Source organism: Danio rerio, chromosome 8, assembly GCF_049306965.1.
Source record: "Danio rerio strain Tuebingen ecotype United States chromosome 8, GRCz12tu, whole genome shotgun sequence".
Lineage (NCBI taxonomy): Eukaryota > Metazoa > Chordata > Actinopteri > Cypriniformes > Danionidae > Danio > Danio rerio.
The window spans coordinates 26,312,501-26,323,153 of record NC_133183.1 but is presented as its reverse complement, the minus strand read 5'-3'; the positions used below and the strand labels follow the sequence as shown (position 1 = coordinate 26,323,153).

Here is a 10,653-nt window from a genome sequence, read left to right as displayed (position 1 = left end):
TTGACCTGTTCATAAATGCAACCGTTGCTTTGTTACTGAATAAATGTCTTATTCACTTAAAACATGGCTTTACTGCCACCTACTGGCGGGCTCAGTTAATGCATGGAAAACATAATTTTGACTATAGTTGTATATTTTTCTTTATACTTTATTCTAAACATTATTCATGTAAAAAAAGAAGAATTCATAAAGGTAAAGAATTCACAGAAAATGTTTATTTAAATTGCAAATAGTGTGCTTAAATGAAGAGACTGCAGTCTGAGCGGAAAAGAGAATGGAGAAGGATGTTAGGAGTATGCCACTCTAAACAGTTAGGAACCACTGATATACAGTCTAGATAATAGGTCATACCCATGATATCGAAAATGAGCTCAGATTCAATGCAAAAGTAGTGTAACATTACAATAGAGACGGAAATATTGCAATACTGTAAACAATTACTTTCAAATGACAGAAACTAATTAAATATTAAGTGCTATATTTTGAAAGAAATTTGCAAATGAAAGCAAAACCCAGGATGGTAATAAATAAATGGCTGTAAGTAACTGTCAGCTCTTATCTATGGTTTTCTAATGTTGTCACTAATGTTAATTGAGAAGAAGTTTTAGATAAAAAATTTTTTACAAGTCCAGTTACATACAAACATTACTAAATTAGTTCATTTAAATTAAAAACATAATGAGTCACTAAATACCACACAGATATCCTTTAAAACTATTATTAAAATGAGAAATTACATCGTGAAAGACTTATTTTATCTTTGCCATAATCACAGTAAATAATATTTGACTGGACATTTTTCAAGACACTTCTAAACAGCTTAAAATGACATTTAAAGGCTTAACTAGGTTAGTTAGGGTAACTAGGCAGGTTAGGGTAATTAGGCAAGTTATTGTATAATGATGGTTTGTTCTGTGGACCATTGGAAAAAAATAGCTTAAATGGGCTAATAATATAATGTTAAAATGCTTTTATTCTAGCCAAAACAAATAAGACTTAATAATAAGTAATATTTATACTATACTCAATAAATAATAAAACTGCAGAATAAAAATATCAGACATACTGTGAAAATTTCATTGCTCTCTTAAATGTAATTTTGGAAATATTTAATAGAGAAAAAATTAAAAGGTTTCCCAGAGGTGGCTTGCAGCAGGAAGAGCATCTGCTGTGTAAAACATATGCTGGAAAAGTTGGTGGTTCAATCTGCTGTGTCGACTAAGATTAATAATGGGACTAAACTGAAAAGAAAAAGGGGGGATAATAATTCTGACCTAAGTGTGTGTGTGTGTGTGTGTGTGTGTGTGTGTGTATAACGTGGATGTGTGGGCACTTTAAGGCAAATTAGCCAGTCAGTCTAGCGCGGCCCTGCATTAGTTGTTTGAGTTATTGTGTTTTAAAAAGTCCCCGCGTGTTTTGAAAATGTTCTTTCGCGTTCCAAATGGAACCACGTAACTCTGACATCATCAGTGGCTAATTAAAGCTGACTGAATCAAGCAGAAACCCTCATTGCTTCTTTCGACGACTAGTAGTTCAGTATTTACTGCGATTCCACACAACGGTGATAAAATGGCCTTTTCAAAGTTAATTTCCCGTTTAAAGAAAGCGTTCGGTATCAAGTGTGCACACGAACCACCCCGTGAGCCACTCGCATCCACCGGCAACACGGCAGAAAACCACCGTCATCCGATACCCGATGACCCGCCCCTCTTCCAAGCCTGTTTCCCCAGAAGAGCTACTGTTGATGGTAAATTAGGTTTATGAATTTTAATTACTAAAACAATGCTAAAACACACCGAACATGTCAGAGTAGCTGTTTAAAGATAAGAAATAAAATTGACTAGAAACATTTAAGAATTTTAGGTAGTTTCTTAAAAGGGACAGTTCACATAAACGTGAATATTCTGTCATAATTCACTCCTAAAACCTGTTTCAGGTGCTTTCTTGTGTTGAACACAAATACTGAATTCAGCCATTGACTTCCAGTATTTTGAGTTCCTACAGTGAAGTTTAATGGCTGCTGATTTCAGGAATATTCTTCAGAATAGGTCTATTTTTGTGTTTAAAAGAAGAAATTCATAATTAATTGTATTTATGCCTTTAGATATATAGTTTAAACATACTTTTTTATTGCTAATTATCACTTCAATACAGAAAAACTGCAAGATTATAATAAAATACATTGAGTGATGTCTTTGCAAATTAACTTCAAATATCTAGTCAAAAGAGTTACAGAATCATATTAATGATATTCCTTCCCCTCTTTAGATCCGCTCCCTGTGCTGGAGATCCATGACCTACAGGACGAGCCGATCAGTAGCTCGAAATTCTTTCACACTGCTGTGAACAATCTGGAGCTGGAGGTTCTCCAACCTTCAATTCCTGATGCTCCAGCAGAAGAAGACTTGAACTTCACTGTGAAATCTGAAGTGAACAGCTTTGAATCTCCAGTGAGCCAGCAGTTCTCAACAGACGGCATCTTTGAAGCGTTCAGCGGAGACTCTGTGCAGGTTGACATTGACTCTGCACTGGATGAAGACTCGGAGTCTTCACTGAACCAGAAGGTCTCACAAGATGACTCCACTGATGATTCTGCACTGAGTCTTACAGCAGATGATGAGACCTGTTTGGACAATAGTAAGTTTATTGCAATAATTCATAACATTTGTTTAGGCTTATCAAACATTTTAAAATTATACAGTTGAAGTCGAAATTATTCGCCCTCCTGTGATTTTATTCCATTTTCAAATATTTCCCAAATTATTTTTAACAGAGTAAAGAAGTTTTCACTTCCTTCATTTCCTATAATATTTTTTCTTATGGAGAAAGTCTTATTTGTTGTAAACTCTGTGTTTTATTTGGTTTATAATTTAATAAGATTTTGTGTCCAGTCAGCTAAATGTTCTTCTTTTTTAACAGATGACATCAGCTCCCGCTACAATCTGGGAAAGCAGCTCGGTGAAGGAGGTTTCGGCTCCGTTTTTGAGGGGATCCGCATACAGGATGGTCTGCAGGTATTCATTTCTGTAGACTCAAATCCTTTGATGAAGTTCACTATTTAAAGAACATCATCAGAAACATGCTTTCATTGTTTTGACATTTCTGAGAATTCAAATTGATGAAACCTCTGTTCAGGATTTGAATGAAATGATTTGGATGCACATGTTAATTGTTCGCTTATTTCTTTAAACAGGTGGCTGTTAAATTTGCCCAGATGACACCACGTATGCAAGATCTCTGCTCTGTAAGTACACTACACTTTCTGTTTTTCTCTTCTCAGTCACTGTGTTCAACTCAAAATGTCTTATATTTAATATTAGACAACAGGCTGTGGTTAAAAATCCTTGTTTGAAAACCAACATCATTATTTTGTTTTCAGTCTCATGACCAGCCACCTCTAGAGATCACCTTGGCAAGTATGGCCAGCAGTGGCTCCAGGTGTGCCAATATAATTCAGCTCCTTGACTGGCAGGTCTTCAAAGACCATTATGTCATGGTCATGGAGCGGCCTACGCCAAGTATGGACCTGGAGGCATTCCTGCAACTCAACGGAGGCGTCCTCACCGAGCAAACGGCACAAACTATCATGGGCCAAGCTGTTCATGCTGCCAATGTTTGCTGCTACCGGGAAGTATTCCACAGAGACATTAAGCTGCAAAACCTGCTTGTAAACCCAAACACACTGGAGGTCAAACTGATTGACTTCGGCTGCGGAGATTACATGATGGAATCAGCATACTCCACCTTTTCTGGTAGGTGTTTTGAATAGGGTTGTCAAAAGTATCAACTTTGGGACTGACATTTAAAAAATGTCCAAATGAGCACTGTTAAACACCACTGATTGGCCATTGGTGTTCACATGCTCAGCAAATATGACTGTGATGAGTGTCAGTATCGATACTTTTGACAACACTAGTTATGAATGTACATAAGCATTATTAATATACGGTTTAAAAGCTCAGTAATTAGCACACCTGAAACCCATCTGGTATATTTATCAACATGATGCTGACACAGAGATTCAACTAAATGTCTTTCCTCCAGGCACAGAAGCGTACATGCCGCCAGAGTTTTACAAAAGAGGATGTTACCATGCCAAACCAGCGACTGTCTATTCTCTTGGGGTTCTTCTCTTCACATTGCTGCATGGAGATTTTCCAACGACTTATGACCTGTACTACCTGGAGCATGACTGGTCCAAATTTACCCTCTCTCAAGGTGAGATGTTCATCAAAGAACAAGTTAAAAAACAGTTTACTAATAATAATAATAATAATAATAATAATAATAATAATAATAATAATAATAATAATCTCACCTCTCCTTTTGTTTTTCACAGAATGCTGTGATCTGATGTGGGCTTGTCTGCAGCAGATTCCAGAGCACAGAATTCTTCTAGGACAGATGCCTTACCACGACTGGTTCATGCTGGAGTAGCCAGTTGACACCTTTGCTGTTAATATATAGTGTCTTGTTATTGTATTATTCACTTCTTTATTGTTACAGTTGTTTTTGTGTATGTCTCTAATAAAAATATATATTTTTGAACTCACTTGTGATGTGGCTTATATTGTGATCTAGTCCCAGTGACAAAAATCTGTCATGAGGTTTGAACAGCATCCAGTCATTTATAACACACACTGCAGTTGCCACTGGCGTCATTAAGGTGCACTTTTAGAACTACACTTTTAAAGAATACAGTCCAGCGCTGCCGTTTACCTGACCCAAAACCTAAACATATCAGTCACTGAGACATCAGCAAATCATACATATGTCCAATGTTTTACAGTGAAATCAGAGCTGTTTTTAGAAATGTTTTAAAAGAGAAACATCGTAACATGAGAATGTGACATTCAATACAAAACATCTGCATTTTCACAATAAGAGCACCCAGTTTTATTAAGTTCATTGAGTATTCACCGCCCTCATGACAATTGTGCTTCTCAAACAAAATATTCAATGGTATTTCTTTAAAGTCAATTCTGATAGTGTAGTTTGTGCAGACACACTGAGGTTTATCCAGTGTTCAGAAGTCTGAATCATCCACATTATTTTATACGCCTCCAAAAACACGTTTACTACACGAATGTCCAGCGTTTGCTAAACAAATAGACTGTTCAACCCTTTATGTTATCACTTTCTTACAACATCTCCAACTATGCTAAAAGCAACGAGTTCTATAGGAAGATGTTGTAAGAAAGTAATAATGTAAAGGGTTGAACAGTCTATTTATAGTAATGTGTTTTGGGAAACGGGAGTGACAACTGTATGGAATTCAAAAGTTTGCATTCTTAATCACCTGTTTCTAAATGGTCTGTCTCTAAAAGTGAGGGGGACATATGCCCCGTCAGGTTTTATAGGAAGAAGAAGAAGAAGAAGAAGAAGAAGAAGAAGAAGAAGAAGAAGAAGAAGAAGAGGTAACATTTATTTTGATGGTTCATTTAAGTTTTGTCATTAGATTATAAGACTGTTGGGTTTGGGTTAGGGTTAGTGTAAGTTGACATGTACTAGCAAAGTTTCTTTTAGTCAGTTAAATCTCTGTCAAAGGAGCATATCAAGCTGATTATATTATCAACAGATTTTAAGCAGACAGTCTACTAATACTCAAATGGACCATCAATATAAAGTGTTACCCCATTCTTTAATAATGCCCTAGAAAAAAGAAAATCAGCTTCATTTTCATCTCTAATAGTCCACATTTTCTGTAAGGCTGGTGGTGAACTTTATTCAACCTTCTACCAAACTGAAGTACAAAGTAAATCTAATCTTTGTTTAAGATGTTTGTCAGATTGATAAATAATTTAGAGATTATCAATTCAATTTCTAAACATCAGAGCATTTTAAACAGCAGCTAGTGTGTGAGATGTGCTCAACCATCACTGCTTCATGTTTTGGTTTTCACAGACAGATTAATCTCTATTATGATTTGGAGTTGTAAAATGGATGAAGTGTGGTCATATTTGTGATTTGATTTACCTGGATTGATCAGCTGGTTCGTCTGAAACACTGGCTGTAGATGGAGAAGAGCTCCGGACTGCAGGTTTGATGGTGGATTTTGGTAAAAGAGGAGCTGATTTTACTCCGCTGACGTCTCTTGAGGCTGTTAGAGAAAAACAAACATTTCACATTTCTATTTATTATTTTTAGTCACAAACTCATTATTAAACACAATATCCACAGATTTTTTCATTCACTCGTTTTCTTTTCGGCTTAGTACCTTTGTTAATCAGGAGTCGCCACAGCAGAATGAACCGCCAACTTATACAGCATACAGTATGTTTTACACAGCGGATGCTCTTCTAGCTGCAACCAAGCACTGGTACACACCTATACACTCTTGCATTCACACACATTCACTACTGCTAATTTAGCTTATTCAATTCACCAATTGAATTGTCCTTTGACTCTGGGGGAAACCGGAGCACCCGGAGGAAACCCACATGAACACGGGGAGAACATGCAAACTTCACACAGAAATGCCAACTAATCCAGCTGGGGGCTTGAACCAGCAATCTTCTTGCTGTGAGGTGAAAGTGCTACCCACTGAGCCACCGTGTCATCATTCCACTGATTACAGCACAGCAAAATACTTCAAAACCACCAAAGATGATTATAAAAGGATAAAAGCAATGTTAAAGTAATTCTCCCTGAAGAACAAAACATTTGAATCTTTCAGTTGGATTCAAGCTGGAAAAACTATTACTGAATATTTAAAAAATCATCTAAAGACTGAGAAAATAGACCCCATATTCTATTGCTGATTAAATTATCACTGTATGTGTCGTATTATTATGAACTAAATGTATGAATAATTAATTAAATGTAGCTGAAATAGAATACAGCCCTGGTTTTACATTACAAAACATAAACACACACAATCCAAGAAAATGCTTCAATGTAATGGCAGGATTTACACTATGATTATCCAAAAAACAAATGAAAAAACCATTCAAACTCACCATGCGTCAGTGGAACAAGAAGAAAGAAAACCAGCTCAATCCTCCTGTGATATTGATGTGTGTAGAGGACTCTATTGGGATAAATGGAGCTCAGTCCAGACGAGCTGCAGCATTTTAGATCATCTGAAGAGTTTTCACAGCAGATGATGGAAGTTCAGCCTGGAGAACATTGCAGTAGCCTAATATACAAATCACAAGTGCTTGGACAAGAAGTTACGCAGCCTGCTCTGTTACAAAGTGTCTGATCCTTCTAATTTTGTGTAAAGAAAACAAAGCTTGCCCAATCATGCAGGTTATGTGACCACTGAAGGACAGCTGAGCATCAAGACTTCTGACTGAATTAAAGGTATAATTGTAGATGACCCTAGCTGAATAGTGAAGTTCAGATGTCTTTGTCTTAGTAGCTTTAAAATTGAGCATCATTTATAAAAATAGAAAGTTTGATGGATTCTTGGTAGTGAATGTACAAAACAAACCAAAGATAAAAACTGATCTGAACTTTCAGAGGCAACTTAAAATACATGCATAAGGCACTGAATAGAAACAAAAATCAATATGTACACGAGTATAAATATTATTAAATCATATGCAGCAGACAACAGATTTGTAAAACCAGAATTGTACAATATTATAGCACAACTAATGCAAGAAACTCAGTGTTAGAATCAGATAAAGAGGCTTTGACTTATTTGGTTTGCATTTAAAGTTCCGGTCTGTAGCCATGTTTAAAGAAAGACATATCTGTAAAACTGAAGAAGCTAAAAATGAAACAGCAAATGATCAAAACCTTCTTTGTAAGAATTTTAGCTACAGCTAGGAACTGTTTCATAGCAATATGACGTCAATCCTCCAGCCTACCGTTATATACAGACTGTCATTAAAGCAGCATCCACAGAGACATGTCCATTATTCTTCTTAAATACAGGATTCTCTATACTTATTTCTTTTTCAAGGCTAAAGATACATTTCTTTCAATATTTACAAAGGCATAAATCATATTTTGAGAGGATCTAACTGTACATTCACCTTATAAATGACTGATGATTGTGGAAGAAGTTTGTGTTACTTATGATCAGCGCAGTTTGTGATGCTCATTTGGAGCTGAGATGAGCTTCAGATATTCTTCTGTCTGTCCGTGTGTGTGTGTTGATGTTGTTAATAAATAATGTGTGTGTCGTGTTTCTACTCCTCAATAAAAGTGATGACATCATACTGGATGCCCTGCTCTTGCAGTTGTTCCAGTTGTTCAGGTGTGGCTTCAGTGTAAACCGGGTCATTGCTGCATCTGCAATAGCTAAACACACACATTGAGCAAATTTAATCATAATAAGAGTAAAAAAAATTTAATTGTAAGCGATTTGTAGCATTTGTATTTAATCATTTGTATGATATCAATTTCTGTACCTTACTGTAAAAAATGCTGGCTTCCTCACAATTCCTTTATGTTTTCCCAACAGAAAACAAGTTAACGTAATTATTCTTATGAAATTAAGTGAATTAAACATAAAACAATTAAGTTGTCCCCAAAAGTGGTGCTGTTTTAACTCATTTTAAAGTCGTTTGAACAAGCTGAAAAGTCATTTTTTGGGTGCTGAATTCTGTTAGACTCCCCACAAAACAATACAGCTCAGTTTATTTGTATTTTAATATTTGCGCTATTGTATTTTTCTATGCTTTTAAATTGTTTAATATATTTGATGTGGATACACTCCACTTCATGAACAAAACATCTGAATCATGATAAAATGAACAATTCTTTCTAAATAAAGCTATTTAAGTCATCTGGTTAAATGGTATTCATATCACAATATCCAAACATTGCAGAAAAACTAAATATCACAAAGTCATTTATTTACAGTCTCATGCAGCCATGAAAGCTTGTAGTAAATAGTTCTGTTTTTTGCATTTAAAGTGAAGGTAAAAGGTGAAAGGTCATACCAGTGACCGCTGAATGAGCGACTGCTTCCAGATCTTCAGGGGCCACAACCTGCTGTTCAGTGGTGATGGGGATATACTGAATCTGTCCATCCTGAGACAGAGCAATCTGACACACAACACAGAGGAGATTTACACTGACACCAGGGAACATTTAAACAAAAAATATGTACTACAAACAGAATTTGTTTTCCTTTTTGTCTTTTAAAATGTAATGAATACAGGACAGCTTTGTCAAAACTGTCGTCCCCATTCAGATGAGTTTGTGAAAAAGGCCGAAAAATGCTGTACTATTCACGTCAGGCCAGTAGTTGGCAATTTCTCTTTATAAAATACACTATGTGCATGCAAACATATGATGTTTATAGTTTTGTTTTATTGTGAGGTAATCTGTAATCTACACTTACATGCCATGTAATCTACAAAGCCAAAATTTTTATTTAAATCTGTAGCATTTTCAAAAATTTGGTCTTCCAAAACCAATTTTCAAAGATTTGTGTTTTCAGGCCTCTCAAAATGCCATTGTTATGTAAATAAATGTTCAAAATGGAAAAAGACAAGAAAAAAAACAAAACAATAAAAGTTTCTGATTTAGTTAAGACATACATCATGCATTGGTTTTAATGTTAATGCTAAGTAACCACAAACAGTTTAAGTACCTATAAGAAATCATGTCACATTTGAATTACAGCAATTACAACGTGAACAAAGTAAATAATTGTGCTTGTATTGGCTCTGAACTCAACCTGTTGTTCCTGTAGAAACGTCCCATCATGTTCATACTGAATGTGAGGGATTTGCCCGTCCCCCATCTGCAATTCAAAGTCAGGGTTTCAGTCCTAATGATGAAACATAACATCCAACAGACCATACAAGTGGGGTCTCTAAGTTCTCTAAGTTATCCAGAGTTTGGGAAAAAAAACTAGGTAAAGTGGTTGGGAGTAAGAGTTGTTATATTGTAAGGGAGTAAGTTGTTGTATATATTGTTTTGGAGGTTAGTTTTGCGTTTTTATTTTCCTTACCACTCTCTCTCAGCTTCTCACTCCACTATTAGGTTTCTTTCTGGTTTAGGTAACTGACCATCATTGTTATGACAGTGCCAGATCCACCAATCCCTGGATAAGCCAGTCTATGGTGTGCGCTCTGCCTTGGCGTACTTTTGGGTGCCACGTTTTTGCATTTATGCCATGCTTAGGTTATTAGGTGATTTATTAGGCTGGCTTGTGTAGCAAGCCAGACTACTGTTATCCTATTAAACTTATTATTATTTTTCTATATTATTCTTCTTCTGAGACTAAAAATTAAACTCTATCTCCTCCTAGGCCATTCAAGCTATGACCATCAAACTTGGGTCAGACCTCCGAACTATTCTGACTCGAGTTGCTATATCCTTTCCGACTGATCCGACTTTCGGTTTCCCGAAAAACGTCCCGGGACCGTCGGAAAAATCCCATAGACGTAACATTGGATCAAACTTTGTGACCTCATAACTCCGCATCAGAATGTCACACAGACTTCTAACTGGGCTCATTTAACTCAGACTATCAAACTGCCAATGACTGATCACCTTTAAACTTTCTGGCCACGCCCTAGCAACCACTTTTGGACCCTAGAAACCGTCCCATAGACTTCCATTGCAAAAGACTCTCATTGACTTTACATGGGATCAAACTTTGTGAGCTCATAACTCTGCATCAGACTGTCCTACAGACTAATGGCTAGGCTCATTTAACTCAGTCTAGCCAGCAGCCAATCACCG

General features: G+C 36.2%; 2 protein-coding genes across 11 annotated transcripts in view; one reads left to right on the top strand and one right to left on the bottom strand.

Annotated features, from left to right (window-relative positions):
• Nucleotides 1-25: 25 nt before the first annotated feature.
• On the top strand, nt 26-4,548 carry LOC568866 (serine/threonine-protein kinase pim-1-like). Its single transcript, XM_692226.11, has 7 exons — nt 26-1,747; nt 2,269-2,637; nt 2,920-3,014; nt 3,194-3,244; nt 3,380-3,752; nt 4,045-4,218; nt 4,340-4,548. Exons 1-7 carry the CDS (start codon nt 1,570-1,572, stop codon nt 4,435-4,437), a joined length of 1,338 nt encoding a protein of 445 aa, XP_697318.6. The 5' UTR covers nt 26-1,569; the 3' UTR covers nt 4,438-4,548.
• The window catches only part of LOC137496353 (zinc finger protein 335-like), a 20,261-nt gene continuing 11,717 nt past the window's right edge, over nt 2,110-10,653 (bottom strand). Inside the window, exons 3-10 of one of the 10 annotated variants that reach the window (XR_012384349.1) lie at nt 9,641-9,706; nt 8,898-9,003; nt 8,173-8,253; nt 6,960-7,118; nt 5,977-6,100; nt 4,554-4,597; nt 4,319-4,453; nt 2,110-2,623 (exon numbers count right to left, since the gene is read on the bottom strand). Coding sequence is in view for 1 of the 10 variants with exons in the window: in XM_073910410.1 (XP_073766511.1) it covers nt 8,142-8,253; nt 8,364-8,397; nt 8,898-9,003; nt 9,641-9,706 (318 nt within the window). In the remaining 9 variants the exon portion in view is untranslated. Of the gene's footprint in view, nt 2,624-4,318; nt 4,454-4,553; nt 4,732-5,976; nt 6,101-6,217; nt 8,254-8,363; nt 8,398-8,897; nt 9,004-9,635; nt 9,707-10,653 lie in introns of those variants that run through there. The other 9 variants (XR_012384346.1, XR_012384347.1, XR_012384350.1 and 6 more) reach the window with 9 other exon arrangements.

Bases quoted from the DNA above. Each gene is read 5' to 3' on its own strand.
- LOC568866 (XM_692226.11), top strand. From the start codon at position 1,570: ATGGCCTTTTCAAAGTTAATTTCCCGTTTAAAGAAAGCGTTCGGTATC. The intron at 1,748-2,268 runs GTAAATTAGGTT...TCCCCTCTTTAG, and splicing joins CAGAAGAGCTACTGTTGATG to ATCCGCTCCCTGTGCTGGAG. The intron at 3,753-4,044 runs GTAGGTGTTTTG...TCTTTCCTCCAG, and splicing joins AGCATACTCCACCTTTTCTG to GCACAGAAGCGTACATGCCG.